Raw genomic sequence first — 19,577 nt, forward strand, 5'->3', positions numbered from 1 at the left:
ATGTCTAAGTTCCTTGGAGCGATGCAATTGTCATTACAGGCAGCTAAAGCTCAGATCTATCACAGGCACATTTAACTGTGATTTTAAATAGCAAAAGATATTTAATGAGATTTGATTTTTTTTAGTGGCTTTTGATAATTGCATGAAGTTTAATAGTGTTTCCTCCTGTATTTAGTGTATCATTATTCTTCTTTTTCTCCCACCACCAAAAATGCCTTTCCTAAGTGCTGTGATAGCACCTTGATTGTAAGAGAAACACCATTAAACATCTATAAACACCCCCATCCCGTGCATGCTGCTGCCAAGTGTTTGTCTGGAAGGTGTGATACGTTGCCCTCGTTAGCAAGGCCATGGTTCCAACAGAGGATTAGAGGAATGCATATTAATTATTTATAGCAATTGTTGGTAATGTGGGCAGTTCTCAGGACAGGGCTGTCCCCAGTGAGCCTGGTGACAGGAGACGTGGCAGCATTGTCTGAGTGGACACGGCAGGGGACACAGTGACTGGTGATGGTGGTGGCATCATGGTTGTCAGGAATCTTTTTGGGCTGCCAAGCTCCTTCTGAAGAAAATACAATGGATGTTGATCAGCTCCTCTGGCTCAGGTTCCTTGAGCTGTGTGGTAAAGGATTAGGGGTGTGGGCTGGAAGGGAGGAAGCACAGCCAGCAGTGAAGGACAACATGGGACAGGCTGGGCTGGAGGATGAGGGGAAGGATCCGTCTCCACCGGTGGCAGTGGCTCTGCAGTGCATTCCCAGGGCTTTCTGCAAGAGGTTCCTCAGTGTGCAGCTCTGTCCTGTGTGGTTAGAGCTCTGCTGGAAGCTCCCCAATCTTCATCACCTGTGTTCTGCTTTGCTTGGAGCAGCCACATTACTCTAAAAGCCAAAATTTGCTGCTGCTCTCAAATGGGAGTGGAATCTGTTTGAAGGGACCATTTAGAAAGGAGTCACAAATCACCTCAAACATTTCAACCTATTTCACAGATTTATTTGTTCTGGCAAGTGAGATTCCATTGAGGAATGAACATTTAATGGCTGAGAGTTTAATGATTTTTCTAAATAGCTTCATGGCTGCTTTTCTAATCTTGGAAATAAGTGTATTTGTGTTACGGTAAACAAAAATATTTCTATGATGATAAGTACGTATAAATGGAAAGACACTTTTCATGTGTTATCCAACCATATGTGAAAGAAAAAGAAAGGAAAAAGGTTTCTCCTAGGATTGCTGTTCTGCTGATTCACATCTGCAGTAGGACCACAGGGGCAGTTTCCCACTGTCACTTCTTTGTTCAGGCAGACTCCATTAAATATATTTGTTTTGATAAAACAAGAGCTGGGAAATTAAATTAATTATCTGGTGCCTTCTGGAGAATCAACTGGTCTTGTTTGTTTATATGGAAGGGATGTCAGGGGAGTGATGGAGAGAGAAGTTCCTTTCCTGGTTTATGTCAGTTATTGTGCAGATTATCTGGTTCTTCCTGACGAATTCACGTGGAGCAGCTTTTCCACTCTGCAGCTGAAAACAGTCCTGCCAATGCACAAAATCAAGAGGAAGCCATGGGATGAGCAAAGTGGTGTCTTTGTGTCCAGAGCAGGGTGGAATTGAAGATGACCCAAGGTTCATGCAGTATCCTGTGATCAGCTGCTTCTGTGGCTGTACATCACTGGATAGCAGGAGTGGCATGGAGGGGAAGCAGGTTTTAGTTTGGTTGCAGTTTTACTGGGTTTCATGTGCTGGTTTGCTCCAACACAGGATTATTTGCTGGAGTCACTGCCACCACTTGAAGGTTCAGATATTTCCTTGTAGAGCTGCTAGGGAGTTTTTCACGTTACCACAGTGAAAAATGAATTTATTCAGCAGCTGGCCTGCTTGGGGTGGTCTCTGGGGTTTTGGGATGAATAGTGGTCTGAAAGCAGGGAGAAATTATGATTTATCTTAGCAATGTCTCCAGCACTATCAGTGTCTGGGTACAGAGATTTTGTTCAGAACCCTTTGATTTCTCCGGTGTATGTCACCACCTGCCAGCAGTTGCTTGGCTTTAGTCTGATATCACTTGAACTCTAAGGTAATTTAAGATATTTGCCATGCAGTCAGCTGTTGAATGTAGGCAATATAGCTATTTTAACTTCATTTTTGTCATTTAATCATAGGAGGGTGTTCACTGGCCAATTTCAACTGGCCACAAGCACTATTTCACCAACAGAATACAAAGTTTGGGCAGCGTCTGGAGTGAGGAATGTTTCCTTCCCATCCCTAGCCAAAAGTAGATGTTTCTTAGCTGGATAATCAAGGTTGTGTGTCCAGCCTCATGCTCTGACAGGGCAGGGAATCTCAACAATGCAGAATTCCCTCTCCAGTGGCATTAGCCCAGCTAGGAAAGGCTGTCGTTACATCTGAGCAATGTTGAAGTCCTCTGTGAAAGAAAACACTCCAGTACACCTCACGCAGTCACTTCCATTTTCCTGGTCTGGATACCAGGGGGGGTCTTGTTGTTCCAGCCCACTTGAGGCCAGCTGAATGTCTCATTGCTGTTCACTGTAAGGCAAGGATGACTGGCAGGAATAGGAATACAGGGCTTAAATAATTTATAGCTCCATGCATACATTTTAAACCCATTTAAACTGGAAGAAAAGCAACCAAGGCAGACTCTTTCCACTCTTGTTAAATCACCCTTTTGCAGCCTTAACTTCTCTGTGGCAGATGGAGGAACATAACCATAAATATGTTTGCAGGAGCTGCTGAAATATTTACATGGCACGGCACGCACACACCCAGTAGCAACATCCTTCCAATAAGAAACCCAGCTGAAAGCTGTCTGCCAGTGTTCTGTGGAGGCAAAATGCCATGCACCACTTAAAATTCTGGTTTTGCACGCAACAAAAGCTCTCCATAACAGATGGGAGTATTAACCAGTTTTAGAAGGAATGGTGTCTGAGGCTGCTGATAGCGGCCCCACAGAGGTAGCACATAAGTCCTGTCATCTGACAGATAAGGCTCCAGAATTTCTCATCCAAGGCCACTGTGAGCCTCCTGTTTCGCTCGTGCAAGAGATGGAGGTGGAGACCCAGCCATTTTGTGTAAAAAGGGATCCTAAGGGCAAAGCTTTGTTAAATGCTGTAGGAGAAAAGTAATTAAATAGATGCCAGTGGATGACACTGGCAAAGAAAAGTGGCTTCCTCTCCTGAGACTGGGGGAAAAGGCTGTGATTTCACATCTGATAAATGGTGGGCTTTGGTCCTGAATATCAACTGTGTACCACAAACACCTCGAGCCCTTCCCCTTAACTCATGCTTAAGAAATCTCCAGATGTCTTAAGTCAGTTTAGGATCCACCAAGTATTTAAATATGCAGGGTTGTCAGGGTGTGTAATGACAGGATGGAAAGTGTCAAGAGATGGGTGCGAGCAATGTACTGAAAGCAAATTACCCCTCTTCAGTCTGTCACCAGCAGTGCAAAAATGTACATAGCGTATCCATGGACTGGGAATTTCACAGGGCTTGCAGAAACCTAATGCCTTGCACTGCAAATTAGGGAGTTACAGGGTGGGGGGAGGTAATAGTACGTATTTAAGGTAAGTCTTGTGTTTATAAGCAGCGCTGCATCCTGCTTGCCTTGGAGAGAACTGGCCTGGGATCCTGTGGGCCTGGGAAGGGGCAGTGGGGCTGTGGAGCTGCATCTGCGGCGGGCAGCAGGCACGGCTGCCCTCTGTCCGTGGGGTGGCTGTGCCGTGCCCCAGGCTGCCGTGGGTGCCCATGCCGGGGGCTGACAGGAGTCACCGTGCTGCCTGACGGGCGCTGCGCGGCTGCTCTGGCTCACAGTTCGTCGCGCTCCTCCTCGCTGCAAATGCAGGCGCTCCTCTGGCTGTTCATGAAGGGCCGGCAGCCCAGGGTCCAGACGGCGTTGAACACCGTGTCTGCCATGGATTCACAGGCTGTGGAGAAGAACAGGGCGGCCAGGTAAGGACAGGAAACCCTGAGCTCCCCAGCACGAGCCCTGCACTGAGCTCCGTGGGGTTTGCCATTGGAAGCATGGGCTGTCATCTTTTCTCTCTGAGAACTGCATTTTTATAATCCTGAGGTTCCCTCCTCTCTTCTACCCAGGGTGGCATTCATTTTTTAACCCCCAAACCCCTCCTTTCTTGCCTCTTTGAGGCCCTACTGGTTGATGGATCATCTGGGGCTCTGCAAACAGCACTGTTTACCAAACAGATTTCCCAGGAGGCCCCTGTATTATTACTTCTCCTCTCAGTTTTGCCTATGGCCACTATTAATCAACATTTCTGGGTTTTACGATGCCAGCTGCCAGCCAGCATGAAAAATCTTACAGCAGCTGGAGCAGCTGACTGCTTGACTACTAGCCCCTCCACATCCCAAAAACAGCCCTGAAAGTGCTTGTCAGTAAATAAATAGGTTAATATTAGGTCTTTAGGGTTTATTTACTGGCAGCAACACTGATAGCTGTATGCATGATGAAGCTGGGAAAGCCTTGCCTTTGAGACTGTTTTCTCCTATCTCAGCCTCTCCTGTTCCTTCAGGAGGCTGCTCAGTTGGCAGGCACTAGAGAGGCTGTGGTGAGTCAGTGGGAAAACCGAGGTTTTGAATGCCAGATAAGAGCTGGGATGGCTGAGGAGGAGGACTGTGACAGGAGCTACTCAGAGCAGCCCTGGGGACAGGATCTGTAGAGCCCAAGGTGAGGGGAGGATGGCTCTGAAGTTCACTGGTGTTACCTGTGCCTCCTACAGCAGCCAGGACAGAGATGCTGGAGGAATCTGCTCCTCCTGGCAGAGGTGGCTTGGCTCAGCCCAGGAGTTTGGGCTCTGCTCCACCTTAACTCCCTAGGATCTAGGTTTGCTTTGCTGCTGCAAGCAGAGAGCAAGAAGGAGTCATATGAAAAAGTGGAAAATCTGAAGAGATGGGAAGAAGTTGGCTGTGTGAGGAACTGTTGATAAGGGTGACCATGAAAGATTGGCTGTGCTCAGCCTGTAGCATTTATGTCTCAATCCATGCCTTTGATTTCTCTTGCTGGCCTGGGCACTCTTTCCATGCATTTATCTGTGACCAGGTAGGAAGCTATCTGCACTAGCGCTGCAGACTTCCCATGTGTCCTAATCAGGCTGCACCTTTGGAAAACAAATGCATATTTAAGGATACCTTAGAGCAGGGGGTCAGCAGAAGTTACCAAAAAAGCTCTTCTCAGACTTCTAGGCTGAGGCTTTTTAAATTAGGCAAAACCAGGGTGGCACTTGAGCTGCTGGCACATCTCTAGAGCTTGTTAGCACTTCTGAGTCATCCAGAGCTGCCTGCAGTGGCTCAGCCACTACCCAGACTGGTGTGTCCCTGGTGCCATCATCATCTCTTATCTGTGACCAGATCCCCGAGAGCCCTTGGCTTTCTCAGTTTTGCTGGCCTCTGGCCATGTAAAGGTTTCAAGAGTGTGCCTCACTATCCCATTAAGGTGTCTGGGACTGCCTCCAAGTTTTGAAGGAATTGCGTCCAGGGTTGTTTGTGGTTTTTTTCCACACATTGTAATGTTTTCTAAATGCAAATAACTGTAGGTTATTTGAGACAGAAGTGTGTGGCAGAGGGGGCAGATCTCTGTGTTCTCACCCACCTGTGACGAGTGCAGTTCAGAGATGCTGCTCCCTACTGCACAGTTGTGCATCTTTTTGGCAAGGAAGGGGCTCCCTGCACTGGGGATGTGAGGCAGGGTCCTACCTTGCACCTTGGAGACAAAGCCCAGGCTGCGCTTGAGGTCGGAGCAGATGGAGTGGAGGCACCAGCGGAACTTGGCGTCACAGCGGTACTTGTTGGCCCCACAGGTGTCATAACAAATGTCCAGCTGGTTACAGCACTTGGTCATGGCAGGAATGCCCAAGTCTAGCTGGGGAAAGAGAACAGAGGTGTCCCTTGGCTGGGTTCTGGCCTCAGGCTCACACAGCTGTGATGGGGTGAGGTCTAGCTGGCTCCTTTTCCAGAAGCTGTTCCTGATAGCTGGGGCAGCAGGAGGGAATGTGTGCTGCTCCCTCACCATCTAAAGAAGGATGAGGGAGCAGCCCAGTGGTGTCAGTGGTTCAGGCTCAGTGCAGACTTCATCCCATTCTCTTCTCCTCTCTGTGTCCCAGGGAATCGGCATCTGGCAGAGAGGTGGGAAACAGCCCCACCATGACCATTTTCTAGTTTTCATTTGTCAGAGAGCTCCATGTCCTTGCCAACAGTGGCAAAGGCCCCTTTTCTCTTTTCCTCTTTTTCCCACAACCTGACAAGGTCCTGCTTTTTGGCGTAATAAACATGCCATAAGTGTTCTAATGCCTTATTTCTCAGAGATGCAATTGAGGCCAAGGACAAACACAGCATGGTCAGGGGAGTTGTGCTCCCTGTAAGCTTAGCCAATGACCCTGGAGGTGGTGGAGCAGAAGGCCTGTCTCCTGGAGAGACTGTACTTGTTAGCTTGTTATGAATTATTCCTCTTTTTGCCCTTCCTCATGTAAAATTTAGATTAATTGTTCCTTCATTGCACTTGCAATTGCCTGGTGCAGAGTAGGCACCACAGAAATGCCCACAAGCTTTGCAGTGAAATAGAGTTTCAGGAATTAAACCTAACATGAAAAATGGGCTGCAAAGAGAGCGATTGTCAGGGCAGGAATCTGCCTAATTGCTGCAGACTCCGTGGGCAGTAATAATGCATGAGCTAAATAGGATTCCCTGCTCTGAGAGCCTCCTGGGAAGGCTTTTCCTGGTGATTCCAATATGATTTCATTAATTGCCTTTAATGTAACGAGCGGGTGCATTATTAAAGCCTGCGGGTTTCATTCAGTGCTTGGCAGAGGCAAAAAGTGTGGGAAGAGGTGAAGGGGCAGGTATGGAGGATGCACTCAGGTGTTGCTGTGTGCACACAGGTTATTGTCACCGAGCTGCCCAGCCCAGCCTTTTCCTTGCCCAGAATGATGAGCTGGTGATGTGATGGAGAGCTGCATCCTTTGGGATTGGTGGGTGGGATAGTACATACACTTTCGGGTACCTTGAGCCCCAGAAAATGGGAGCTACAGCCGTTGGGTTCTTGGGGTTTGTAGTGAGGCCGTGGCATGGGAGCCTTCCCTGGGAAAGAAGAGACAAGACAAATGTTAGGAAAGCTGATCTTCCCAGGACTAGGTCCAAAAAGCAAGGAGTGACAGCTCCCCTTTGGTTTGCATCCCCAAACCCTACTGCTTGCACTGCTGGCTTAGCAAGGGGGTTTCTTTCTATCCTCAGTTCATTCTTGTTGTGCTGCGGATCTCCTCCAAACTGTGCCAGACCTTGAGTGTCTGATCTTGCTCTGAGCAGGTCTTCTTGGTCCATTTTCTGCCCATGGTGATGCATTGCCACATTTTGCAAATAATTTTTGTTCCTTTAATCTCTGCACTTTCCTCAGTCTGCTTAATATGCATAAAGGAGCAAGAACTCCCTCTGTGAATAATTATTTACCCAATGTAGGAAGAGTCCAGCTCCCAGCCAGTCTAGCAGTACCTTTCAGTAGCATTTTAATCTGATTTTTGTGGGGGAACCTGTTCAGTGCCTGACCACCCTCTGGGGGAAGAACCTTTTCCTCATATCCAACCTAACCCTGCCCTGACACAGCTCCAGCCATTCCCTGGGTCCTGTCGCTGCCCTGGGACAACAAACTGTAGTAATGCTCCAAAAAACCACGTGTGAGCTGAGCCTTCTGAAACCTGTCACATCAAGGGTTAAGTTTCTGCTTCCCTGAGCATGGCTAGAGAATTTATATAGACATAAAATGGATCTAATTCAGCCCTTCAAGGCAGGGGTGGGTTCTTTTAAAGTCCATTTCCACCTCTTGCTTTTTGTCAGCGCGGGGAATTATTTAAGACACTTTCCCCATTTTTCTGTTCAGGTACCTAAAAAGCCAGTGGTTAATTCAACCATAAATCTGCTGTGCCCTTGGGAAGGCCTTGCAGCCAAAAGCCTCAGAGAGACTTATGTAGGAGTGTTCCCAGCACCTCTCAATTAAACTTTGCCAGAGCTGTTTTGCTTAAATAACAGATTTGCTACAAATAAATAACAAACTGAAATCCTATCCAGCTGTGAGACACCAACAGGCAATTTTCCCCCTCCAAAAGAGCCTTGATGTTTGTTTTTTTTTTTGGAAGGGGGTGGGAACAGGGACTCAGAATTCAAATGTTCCTGAACTGATGCAGGAGGCAGAAGAAAGTTCAAAATCTGCCGTGGGTTTTGCAGGATGGAGTCAAATTTGAGTGTCTTACTTGTAATATTGATTGTAAAAATTCTGTTCCTGCAGCACACTGACAGTTAATGGGATAAGATGGCAAGTCTGAGTAGGAGTGAGACTTTTTGGGGATGTGTAGATCATGGAATCATGGAATGGCTTGGGTTGGATGGGACCTTTAAGATCATCCAGTTCTCCCTCTATTATCCAGTTCCCAGCCAATGAGAGCTGTGTTTCCAGATCTTCAATTAAGCCCAAGTCAGAGCCTATTACAATGTTCTAGAAAGCTGTTATGAGGAAAAAAACCCTCACATAAGGATTGTGCTGATCCCACAAAACATCAACTGCCTTCAGGATAAGCCCTTGTAGGAAATTTGTCTCCTCCCCTCTGAAAAACAGAGCTTTTAAACTTATAAAGTGTCCCTTTGTACTCTTTCTCAGCTAGGTCAAGTCCAAGACACCACAATTAACCTCTCTCCTACATCTTGTTTTGTAGGTAGCAGAAAAGCAAAACAGGAATATCAGGCATTCCTGCCTCTCTACAAGCATTGACTCAGTGCCCCTGTTATCATTTATTGCTTGCCCATCCTTACAGGCAAGAAGATAGATTGCAGGCCACTGCCTTGTCGCCACAGCCCTAGAACTGAAGTTGAGTTTCCCTGATGCATTTTAATACCCTCAGGCTGTTGTAGCTATTCCAAGAGGCTGGAAAGCAGCCAGCTGGCTGATCAGCTGCTGGCAATGCAGGAGGTCTCAGTGCTGGGACATTGGCTGGGGGAGCTGAGTGTATTTTTGGGTGAATGGGTGGTCTTCAGGGCTCCTTGCACTGTTTGGGTGGTCCATTGTTGTTTGTGTGCCCCAGGCAGACAGGCTTTGAGCAGAGGTGCCTGCACACACCCAGCCTTGTGTGCCCTGTTGGAGAGAGCCTGGCTTTGAAGGCTCTTTTCCCACAGCCTGGAGGTGCCCCCTCATCTGAAGCCCTTCAGGACCAAATGAGCAAAGCAGTGAAGTCTTGTTTGGCCAGGAGGAAGCTACAAGGGCTTCACTCCCAGCCCAGGCTGTTTGTTTCCCCAGTGAGACTTTGTAAGCAGGAGGATATTTGCCAGTAAATGCTAGTGTAACCCTAATGTCCTGATTTAAGGGAGTTATCCATCAAGTTGGCTGTTTTCAGACCTCAGTAGCTGCTGAAAAATCAGGAGAGTCTTACAGCTGGAACTGCCAAGTGTTCAGCTGAAGATGGATGTGGCAATCACAGGTGAGTCCTGACCTTTACCGTGGCAAAATAAGCTATTTTTGGTCTCTCTTGGCTGAAATGGAAATAAGTAGAAGGAATAATTTCTGTTTCATGCCTGGGGAAAAAAAGCAATCAGGCCTTGATTCAGCACAAAGATGGTTTATGTTCACCCTTCTGAGCAAGGACTGGATCTCACTGATTTGGGACCATCCTGGCATCCTCTCCAGTTTGCAATGTCTGTGCCAGAGATTAGCAAGGAAGGGTCCAGCAAGCCCCTTGGAGCCACATGGGCAGCATTTCAGTAGTGTCCTCCTTCAGGCAGTTATTAATGAGCTGTTCAGCAGAGAGTGAGAACTGGGCTAACAATGGGCTTGTTTTCCTTTCTGGCTAAAACACTGTTCCTTTGAGATGCAGGGTGCTCCTGGGATGTGAGCAGGGATTTGTGCTGCTCTCTGGAGATGCTTTTTCTAAGGACAGGCAGGGATAGCCCTCTGGATGTGTCCAAAAGCAGTAACTCCTGCATGATGTGGTAAGTCCTGAGGCTCTGTGAAAGCAGCTCTGAATATCATCATTACCTCAGGCCCACTGCAGTCCCAGCCACGTTTTTCCCACTGCCAGGAGTTTCAGTCTCTACATTGAGGAGGGCAAGTCCCTTTCTGCTCTGAATTTGGAGCATGGAGTGCACCTTTAGGAGGTTGTCACACACATGGCCTGGGACTGCCACACCTTGCGCATGGGACAGGTTGCCTGATGGGCTCATCCTGTGTGCTGGGGTGGTGCTGGAGGGTCTGGGGACCTCATCCTCCAGGCACTGGGGACACACATGGCCCTCCTGGGCTGCTGTAGAGAGGACTGAGAGATCCCCAGCTGAGGGACCAGAGTCACTGTGGGACTGTGGTGATGGGCTGGGGTACCTGGCTCCCTCCATCCCATGGGGCTGAGCTTGCTGCTCCCTGTTTGTTCTCAGTGTGGGGCCTGGGAGCAGAGCTGGCAGGAGGGGGAGGACACATATATACACATTAGATGGATGTTCAGAAGAGATTTTACATCCAGCAGGTGGCTGAGCCCTGGAAGCACTTCCAGGCTCATCAGAGAAGTGGTCCCATGGCTACCAGAGCTCCAGGAGTGTCTGGACAACGTTTCACAGGATGTGACTCTTGGGGTGTCACAGGGCCAGGAGTTAGAATCAGTGATCCTGATGGGTCCCTTCCAGCTCAGCCTGTTGTGTGTTTCTGTGACATTAGTTATGAAACAGAACAAAGAACTTCACAACTTTCAGACTGATTTTGAACTCCTTATGGCCCCTTTGCCTTGGCAGGGAGCTGAGGTCCCAGCCCTGCAGCATCTCTTTGTCCCAGTGCCCTGGCTGCTGGTCTGGGAAGAGCAGGAGGTCCACGGGATCCATACAGACTGAGACAGAGTCAGTGGGGTCTCCCCAAAGGGTTAAGTCTGTCTGTGCAAAACATTGCTCCGGGGAGGAGAGGGGTTGAAACCCCTCTGCTCACAAGCATCTTTCCCAGGTGGTCACTAAAGGTGTGGGGTGAAGCTGTGGGGCAAGGGGCTGACAGGCAGCTGTGGCTGGGCAGGCTGAGGTGACAGGACAAGATGTGGCTGTGGGACAGTTGTAGGAGGCTGAGGAGAGGTTAGTCTGTGGGAAAACTCCTGGCTGGTTCCTAAGCAGGTCGTTCCCACAGGTACCCTGTCACCCCACAGACTGCAGCTCTGTGCACCCACTCCCCTGCCCTGCCCTCCCCAAGGTGTCACCCCCTTCATCCTGCCCGCAGGACAAACCAAACTAATCCTTTTGGGTAAATCACCAAAAAGTGAAGTCCAAAGCAAGCAGGAGCTGCCTCCTTGTGCCTTGAGTACTAAAGGTGCCTCGCAGTGCCGTGTGGCTTGTCCCCCGTTATCTCTCCTCCTCCAGCCCACGGCACGGCCAGCTCACCGCCGCAGGATAAGGACACTCCGAAGGTTGCTGAGATTAGGGCAGCTGGCTCAGCCTTCCCTCGCGTCCTGTCCGGGCTCCGGGCACAGGGACAGCCGGGTACCTGTGTGCCCCTGCAGGGAAGCTGCGCCTCCCCTGCCGTCCTGTGCACCCAGCGCGGTGCCTGGCGAGCAGGCTGCTCTTGGGGAAGGGGTTCAGTGTCCCCGTGCTGGCACCGGCAGAGGTGCTGACCCTGAGCAATGCCGGGCACAGCTCGTGGGGAGGAGGGGCTGGTCGTGGCCGCAGGGAGGGAGAAGGAAAGAGAGGAAAGGGCGAGGAGAGAGGAGCCAGCGGCAGCGATGAGCACTTACCATATCGACAGCGGTACTGACAGACTCCATTTCTCCCCCCGAGCAGTTCCAAGAAGGAGTCGAAGTAGCTGTTCACCGTTTCAAAGCCGTCCCGGATGGTTTCGATGCCCCAGTCGGGGAAGGACGACTCTGCCTGGGAGTCCTGCTGGCCGGGGCTGCGGGGCGCTGGCTGCTCGGAGCCCTGGCCCCGGCGCAGGGCCAGGCACAGGAGCGCTGCCCGCAGCAGCAGCCGCATGCTGCGCGGCGCCGAGCCCCGGCGGAGGGGCAGCCGCGCCGGGGACGAGCCGCTCTGGGCTGGAGGCAGTGGCACCGCTCTGCCTGGACTTTAAACGCTGCCCCAGAGCCGGCGTGAGGTCACGGCAGCCGGGGTGCAAAGTGCAGCGCCGAGATACGGAGGGAGATCGGCTCCCAGAGCTGGGAGTTTGCACAATCCCGCTGGGACACGCTCGGTCCCCATGGCACCGGGGCTGCAGCTCCCCAGGAGGAACCCTTCCCTCACCCCTGAGCGGGGTCTGTCCCCCGAGGACGCTGCATGGGCCACCTCGCTCCTTCCCCAGCCTGCTGGGACGTGAAGAGTATCTCTCTGCCCAAAATTTCTGCTGCTCAGGCGGGTTGAGGAGCACCCCTTGCCTTTTCCACAGGCCTCCTGGGCACGTGGAGGGGTGGGATGGGAGCTTCAGCCAGCCTAGCTGCTGGGTGTATTGCTCCTAGCAAATCCCAAGGGCCCACGGAGCCTCAGAGGGGTTGGTCCAGCAGCTTGGAGTAGTTCGGGGTTACAAAGCCTCCATTCAGGAGTCTGTAATTCCTTGGCAATCCTTGGCATCAGCTCCAGTTCCAGGATCAGTGTGGTAGGTGAGTACTGCCTTTGATGTGGCTGATGTTCCAGCTGGTTGTTACAGCTCCTGTGTAATGTAAGTTAAATGTGTAGCACAGGTGACCCAGGAGGAAAGGTTGGCACTGAGACCTGAGCCAGGGAATGGGTAGTAGGGCAGCTGCAGGTCCTGGCTCTGGAGTGGGACAGGTCTGCCAGGACCCAGGGACCTGCTCAGCTGGTGCAGGGTTCAAAGTTGCTCATTAAAAAGAAAGCAACCAAGTGAACACCAACAACAAAAGACAAAGCAAACCACTGACAAGGAATAGAGAAGGGAAATGGTGTGGGAAGGTTCTGGCTGCTCTTAGATTTTCAGATGTGCTCCAGCACAGCACTGCCTCTCAAGAGGAGCTGGGCTGCAGGCATTTAAAATCTATGCCAAGCACAAATGCAAATTCTGGCATTTTATAGTTTTGCAGGAGATTCAGCCCCTCAGTGTTGCTGCTTCTGAAGGGCCAGAGGTCCATGGCACTGCCTGTCTCTGCACGTAGCCCTGGGTGATGAGCTCCAGACATGGGATAAGGAGGGGGAACTACAGCCAAGTCTTGGTTTCTTAGACAGGTAAGTCAGAGAAGTGGGGAAGGGAGCAAACAAGCTGGTTAGTCCCTCTCCTGAGCAATGGTGTGGAGGCAGCTTCTGCCTGCTTGTTCTACCCGTTCTGAGGCCCAGGGCTGACTTAGGGGTGAGGTGACATTTATTAGTGCAGGAGCTCCCAGGGGAACCTCAAACCAACTTTGCATTTGGGGAAATAAACCCAGATGCATAGAACACTGGGAAAGGGAGGTTGGCAGCTTGGGAATCAGCAAATCCCTGCCTCAAGTAAGCCTTTTGTGACATCTGTGTCACCCCTGGCACATGGCAGAGGGAGTGCTGGGGAGGTGAGGACTTCCTTGCAGGAACACTGGAGAGCTTGGGCCTCTCCTGCTGTTCAGACCATGCTGGGGACTGCTCTGTCAGTCATGGGTGGAAATGGTCCCTGGAATTTGTTGTCAGTACCCCAGTGCAGGGCAAACTGGAATTTGTTTTCACAGCCCCAGTGCAGGGCAAACTGGATTCAGGAGTCCCATGCTGTGTCTTGCAGTGAGTGGAGCCTTTGGTTCAGTCCCTGCCCTGCCTGACACTCCATTTCACAGTCCCAGTGCTCCCAGCCTTTGCCAACAGCCTGGCAGAAATTAATGTAAAAAAGAGCAAAACAGCTATTTGGGAATAGCTTGGAAATGTATAAGAGCCTCTGGGTGTCTGTGCATGGTGTCCTGCTTTTATGTAGAGCCTTTTAGGGTTGTTCTAGAGGCAATTCCAGAACCCAGCTTTCTTTGTCATCCCTCAGTCCCTGCTGACTGATCCATGTGCTGCTGAAGGCAAAGAGAGAGGGAAAAAATGCTGGCAGGACTGCAGAGGAGGCAAACCACAGGGAATGTGGCATGAGCAGGGCATGCAGCCTGGAGCTGGAGGCTCTGGAGCACCCAGGCTTGTTTGCAAAATCAATTGGAATTGGGAAAGCCGAACAGGGCGGGGAGGGAGCAGCTGGCAGAAGGCAGAGCCTGAGTAATGAGGAGTCAGAAAGTTTCCTGTTAGTTTGTCACTGGTCCCGAAGCAAAGGTTGGTGAGTACAATGCAGTTTAACTGCTTTTCCATAACGTGGCAGCCCCTTTGCCCTGCCCTGGGATTGAGCCACTCTCCTTCCTTCCTTCTGCCTCCTTCCCTCCCCGAGCCAGTCTCCTGAGAGCTTTTCAGTCCAGATGCAAATACCTTGGTTGCACCCAGACTGCAAGACTTGAAGACCAGGAAAAATGTGGGATTGGGTAAAAGCGACCTCCAGTTTTCCCTCGGGGAGTGGCTCAGCAGCTGCAGCAGTGAGGAGCATGGATATGCACAGTGGGCCCCCGCAGGTTCTCTGGCCTCGCTGCTCTTACCAAAACCCCTTCCCTGCACCAGCTTTTCTGTCTCTGAAGATTTAAGGGGTGCAGATGCTTTTTGCCACGGAGGTGAACTCTTGACAGCTGGTTCCTTACCCTGGTGCTGACCTCGGGATAGGCAGCTCCTGATTGCGTGCGTTCATTCCTGCCTCGGTAATGCTCAAATACAGAGCAGCCGGGCCGCGGTGAGTCCCGCGTTCCCAGGGATGCTGCCCAGCTTTTGGCAGTGTTCCTGCCCTGGGAGGGAGAGGTGACTGCACCCGGCCTGTCCCTGTGCTCCTGTGTCCCCCGCGCCCGGGGCACCGAGCCCCTTCCCACATGGAGCTGGAAAAGCCCTCCTGGCCCCGCATCAGGAGCCGGGCTGCAGCTCCTGTGCTGCATTCCTCCTCACTGCCAGGCTCCTTCCCGTGCCACTCTGCTGGGGGGGACATGGGACTGAGGCACTGAGCTACTTTTCCATCGGCTTTGGCTGCCTTAGGGAGCTGCTGGTGGATGTTTAGCAGGGGGAAGAGGCAGCTGGTGGCTCAGGTTAGTGGGGGATCCGTGGCTGCTCCACAGCCCGGTTTGGGAGCCCAGTGAGTCACGGATTGTGGGGAGGAGAGCTGCGGGTCAATGGTGAAATCCCCAAGTCCTCTGAGCCAGGTCAGAGTCTGGCTGCCAGGGGAGGGTGGGTGGGGTGGTTAAAGACCCCCTCCCTAATGGGGTCGAGCTCAAGTGTGTGGGCAGGTCCCGTCCCTCTGGGAATCCTTCAGCTTTGTGCTGCCTTCTCCCAGCTGCAGAAGGTTCTGCCCCTCTGCCCCTGTGCTCAGGTGAGACCCCACCTGCAGAGCTGCCCCAGCACAGGGGGGACCTGGAGCTGCTGGAGAGAGCCCAGGGCAGGCACCAGGATGAGCAGAGGGATGGAGCAGCTCTGCTGGGAGGAAAGGCTGCACAGCTGGGGTTGTTCAGCCTGGAAAAGAGAAAATGGCAGAGACCTCAGAGCCCCTTCCAGTGACTAAAGAGGCTCCAGGAGAGCTGGAGAGGGACTGGAGTAACAGGACAAGGGAGAAGGTCATCAAATTGACAGAGGGCAGGGATAGATGGGGATATTGGGAAGAAATCCTATATTGTGAGGGTGGTGAGGCCCTGAGGAGGCTGCCCAGAAGAGCTATGGCTGTCCCTGGAAGTATCTAAGGCTAGGTTGGACAAGGTCTGGGATACTGGAAGGTGTCCCTCCCCATGGCAGGGATTGGAACTAGATGAGTTTTAAGCACCCTCCAACCCAAATCATTCTGGGATTCTGTGATCCTGTCAGACCCTTTCCTTTCTTTTCATCTTATCCTGCCCTGTGACATTCACAGGCCTTACCTATCTCTGACCTTACCCTGCCTTTTCAGCTGCAGCTGCTGTGGTCCTTACCCTTGCTGGGTTCCTCCCATGCTGGTGACCCCCCCCATGGTCATCCTTGAGGTGCAGCTGTGCCACAAGAGCCCAGGTAGGATGGTGGGAAGTCAGGGTGGGACAGGGTTGATCCAGAGCCCTTCCCTTCCTCCCAGGCCCATCTTGCCAGGGGCAGGGCAGCAGCTCAACAGCACAGGGTGGCTGGAGGTGGAACCCCATCACCTTTCCAAAATCAAACAGTGCTGGTGCACTTCAGGCTTATTTCAAATGTGTGCTCACATCAGCTGTGGTGGGGCAATGCCCTCCCTACCTGCAAGCCAAGTGCTCCATGGGCAGCGCACGGCTCCGTTCCACAGGCAAAAGGATCCAGGCTGCTCACCAGCCGTTGCTGTACTTTTTGCAGGTTCCTGAGGATGGGAATTAAGCACAAGCTCCACTGCTCTGCAGGGTGAAGCCCAGGAATGGCTGTGGTGTAGACCCCAGAGGTGTGCGTCATGGAAGAGGCCAGCCTGACCTTCCTACATGTGAGTTTATTGTGCTCTTGGAGTCTCTGGTGTTTTCTTCCCCTCCCTAGAACCATTCCAGGGTAAGTGGATGTTTGACCTTCTGGCTTCATGAAAGAGATTTGTCACCCCTGTAAAAGGGACCCTCAGCAGCTGACCCTGCGTTCAGCCCAGCATTATCTGTCCTCCCCTCTTGCAGTCCTTTAGTGCTGTGTGTTCCCAGTGGAGATACAAAGTTTAGTGTTGAACAGGAATTTGGGGTAGGAACCTCTCCTGCACCTGCCTAGTGAGATGGTGAAGGGAAATGGAGGAGTTTGGTTTCCACAAATGGTAATAAAACTCTGTGTGATCAGATTCGTAGCAGCCACATACGAGGAGAGCTGGATGTGGAGGATTTCTCACTGCTAATGGCAGTGGCTTTTATTTTAAGCCTATTCACTTTTTTTTTTTTACATTAAAAATTTTATTACAAAAAAATGTAACAGTAAGGCAGTTGTCAGTCACTGTGAGCCCAGACAGTTTTCAATCACGTTTAATACAAAACTAGATTCACACAGGAGCCACAATGGGGATCCAAAAGCCCTCTGAGAAATGATGGGATAAGGCAGAAGCAGCAGCACCAGTGTAATCCCTTACACAGTCAGCGTTGGATGCATGGACACCACTGCAGTGGAGGGAGTGGAAATAGGGATTGTCTGCAGTTCAAAAAATCTAAGACAACCCTGTTGTCATAATCTGGGATATTCCTGATGTATCCCAGCAGATTGGAGATTTAATTTTGATTGTTTTGGTTTTTTTTCCTTTAACCAAGTAAAATTTTCTATTGTCAAAAGTAGAAAATTCTTTCCTGAAGAATTATCTGAGTGCTTCACTGCTTTAGAAAGTTGTACACCAGAAGATTTGTACTCCCTAAGCAATGCCTGAGACTGGTGCTGTTTAACACTGGAAGTACTCACTGGTATTGAGGTGAGGGTGGGAACTGCTGAGCAAAATTCCCCAACTCTGTTTTTTTTCATGCTTTGGTGACTGTTAAACAGAGATGGGATAGTAAGAGCAAATGCAGGCGTTTTCCATACCTGTTGGCAATACAGGGATTTTGTTTTGTGCTCTTTTACTAGGTCGGACTGGCTTCCCTACAAGCATTTATGGATGCCCCAAAGGCAGTTCTCAACTGCTCCCACTTGTTCATTGTCCCCTTTTACTTGCAGGGACATGGTGGGAGGTACCTGCAGCCATGGTTACTTTTTTGGAGCTTAACAAACTAAGAGATGGGAAAGAGAAGAGAACAATGGAGAGGAAGAGAGACAGATGAAAAAAGTGAGAAAACTCAGGTAGGCACAAATCTTATGGGTTTGGGGTTTTTTAAAATTATTACAATTTGGTGCTCAAAGTTCACCTCTGCTAACGCAGCTCTGGGGTGAATTTATTTAGATCAGCTCCTGCTCTTGGCAAATGAGCAGTACAGATGTGAGGTGGGACTGTGCAGACTTTGTGTTCTCACGTTATGGATGGACCTTGTTTTCCAGCTGCCAAAAGCCAGGCAAAATTCAGGAAGGTGCAGGGCTAAGGAGGGGCAGTTCTGTGGGTCCCACTGCTACCAGGCTCAGTAGAAATTTAACAATTCTTTTTCCAGCAAAGACCTTTTAAAGTATCTTCTGAAAGTATGCAGTTCCTCCAACTATAGTACCTTAAACTGCATTCCCAGTAATCCAGAGGTATTTCTAGCACATGTAATAATTGATTTTGTATGTTTTGGCTCAACTGTCAAGATTTTTATTGAGGCAGAAAATCTAATTAACCAAAATTGGAATTTTTCCCTTGGTAAAGACTTCAGGCTTGACCCCTAAATCAGTAAAATCATCATCTTCCAGAAAATTGGACTGTTTAGGTAGAGGCAGGTGCAGCTTCCTTTGATTTTTGTCCTCATGCTAGTGAGATTATTTGGATAGTTTGCTAAAAATCCTGCTGTGGAAGGGAAAGGATTCAGGAAAGGGAGCCCGCTTCATAAAAAGGTTCAGGACTATAAATAGGCTGAGACTTTCTCCTGAAACCTCGAGAGCTGGGAGGAGAATGAGGGCAGGGAGCATTCTGTGAGGACTCTGTGTTACCTCAGCACCTGAAGTCTCAGAACCAATTTGAAATTCCAGTGTCCTAAGGCACGACAATTTTGATTAATGAAGATGGGAACATCCCCATCCCTGCTGCCCAAGGAGCAGAGGGAAGAGCTGGCTGCCAGGACAGAACAAAAGCAGCATTTGTTCGTGTGGACAAACATTGCAGAAGAGGAGGGGAGATGGGCTGTGGGCGTTCCCAGGCTGCTCTGACACTGTGGAAGCATCCTGACTCTGCCTGTGGAACTGCTGGCTCATGTGGTCAAGATTAAGAGCCAAATTCTCCACCCAGGCTGAGAAGGAAGACAAGTTTAAAAAGTGGGTTTTTTGTGGAAGTGGAAAACCAGGCTAAAACATGCTAACAACCTGTTTTCCAGAGGAAAAAAAAAACAAAGCATGCCTGCAGTGGTCAGGCACTCTTGGAAAGCAGAGAGTCGAGTGTCTGGGAATTGAAGAAAGGAATGGGTTTAATTCAGCATTCCTTAGAAAGGAGCCCTCCCACACAGTCATCCTGCCCTAAGCCTGGCAGGTGTGAGGAGAACTCCAGACAACCCCTGGCTGCCTGCACTGTTCAGAGGGATGATGGTGACAGGAACACCACACACAACACCACTGTAAGTTGTGGCCCTCATCTGTATTTTGTCCTTTTTTTTTTTCCAGTAACACTTGTCAACCTCGGTATTTTCTGTTGATAAACCTTGGGGGGGGATTTGGAGGGAACCAAAAGTACGTTTGTCCTGTCCACAGCTGAGCTGGGCGGGGTGAACCTGTAGTGGAGTGTTTGTTAGTCAGTTGTAAACTGGCAGGTGTGTGCATTTCCCACACCCCGAGTTCTCAGGAGCCCAGGCTGCCTCATTCCAGCTCCGATAACGTGCACGGCCGGCGGAACTCCTGCCCCCGCTCGTGGAGCCACTTGTTGGAGACTGCAAAGACACAAAGGCATTGGATCACTGCACATGGCCAGCTCCTCTTCTGAAGCTAAATGTGCTCTAGGTCAGCTTCTGGTTAAGTACAGGATTATCTTAATTTTCTAAAGGGTTTTAATCA

General features: G+C 50.4%; 2 protein-coding genes across 10 annotated transcripts in view; both read right to left on the reverse strand.

Annotated features, from left to right (window-relative positions):
• Positions 1-76: 76 nt before the first annotated feature.
• Positions 77-16,662, reverse strand: PLA2G12B (phospholipase A2 group XIIB). Of its 2 annotated transcripts, none has more exons than XM_021543873.3 (4): positions 11,750-16,662; positions 7,018-7,094; positions 5,715-5,880; positions 77-3,931 (listed from the first exon to the last, which is right to left on the reverse strand). In XM_021543873.3, exons 1-4 carry the CDS (start codon positions 11,982-11,984, stop codon positions 3,813-3,815), a joined length of 597 nt encoding a protein of 198 aa, XP_021399548.1. In that variant the 5' UTR covers positions 11,985-16,662; the 3' UTR covers positions 77-3,812. The 2 variants fall into 2 exon arrangements, with proteins under 2 accessions (XP_021399548.1, XP_021399547.1); XM_021543872.3 differs by having other exon boundaries at positions 7,006-7,094.
• Positions 16,663-16,804: 142 nt separating this feature from the next.
• P4HA1 (prolyl 4-hydroxylase subunit alpha 1) overlaps positions 16,805-19,577 on the reverse strand; it is a 29,029-nt gene continuing 26,256 nt past the window's right edge. For all 8 annotated transcript variants that reach the window (XM_021543876.3, XM_085583897.1, XM_021543875.3 and 5 more), the window contains exon 15: positions 16,805-19,453. In XM_021543876.3, the coding sequence (XP_021399551.2) occupies positions 19,383-19,453 (71 nt within the window). In that variant the 3' untranslated portion in view covers positions 16,805-19,382. The remainder of the gene's footprint in view (positions 19,454-19,577) is intronic.

This window comes from Lonchura striata, chromosome 6, assembly GCF_050655825.1.
Source record: "Lonchura striata isolate lonStrDom1 chromosome 6, ASM5065582v1, whole genome shotgun sequence".
NCBI lineage: Eukaryota > Metazoa > Chordata > Aves > Passeriformes > Estrildidae > Lonchura > Lonchura striata.

Bases quoted from the DNA above. Each gene is read 5' to 3' on its own strand.
- PLA2G12B (XM_021543872.3), bottom strand. From the start codon at position 11,984: ATGCGGCTGCTGCTGCGGGCAGCGCTCCTGTGCCTGGCCCTGCGCCGG. The intron at 7,095-11,749 runs GTAAGTGCTCAT...CTTCTTTCCCAG, and splicing joins TCAGTACCGCTGTCGATATG to GGAAGGCTCCCATGCCACGG. The intron at 3,932-5,714 runs GTAGGACCCTGC...TCTTCTCCACAG, and splicing joins CTTTGTCTCCAAGGTGCAAG to CCTGTGAATCCATGGCAGAC.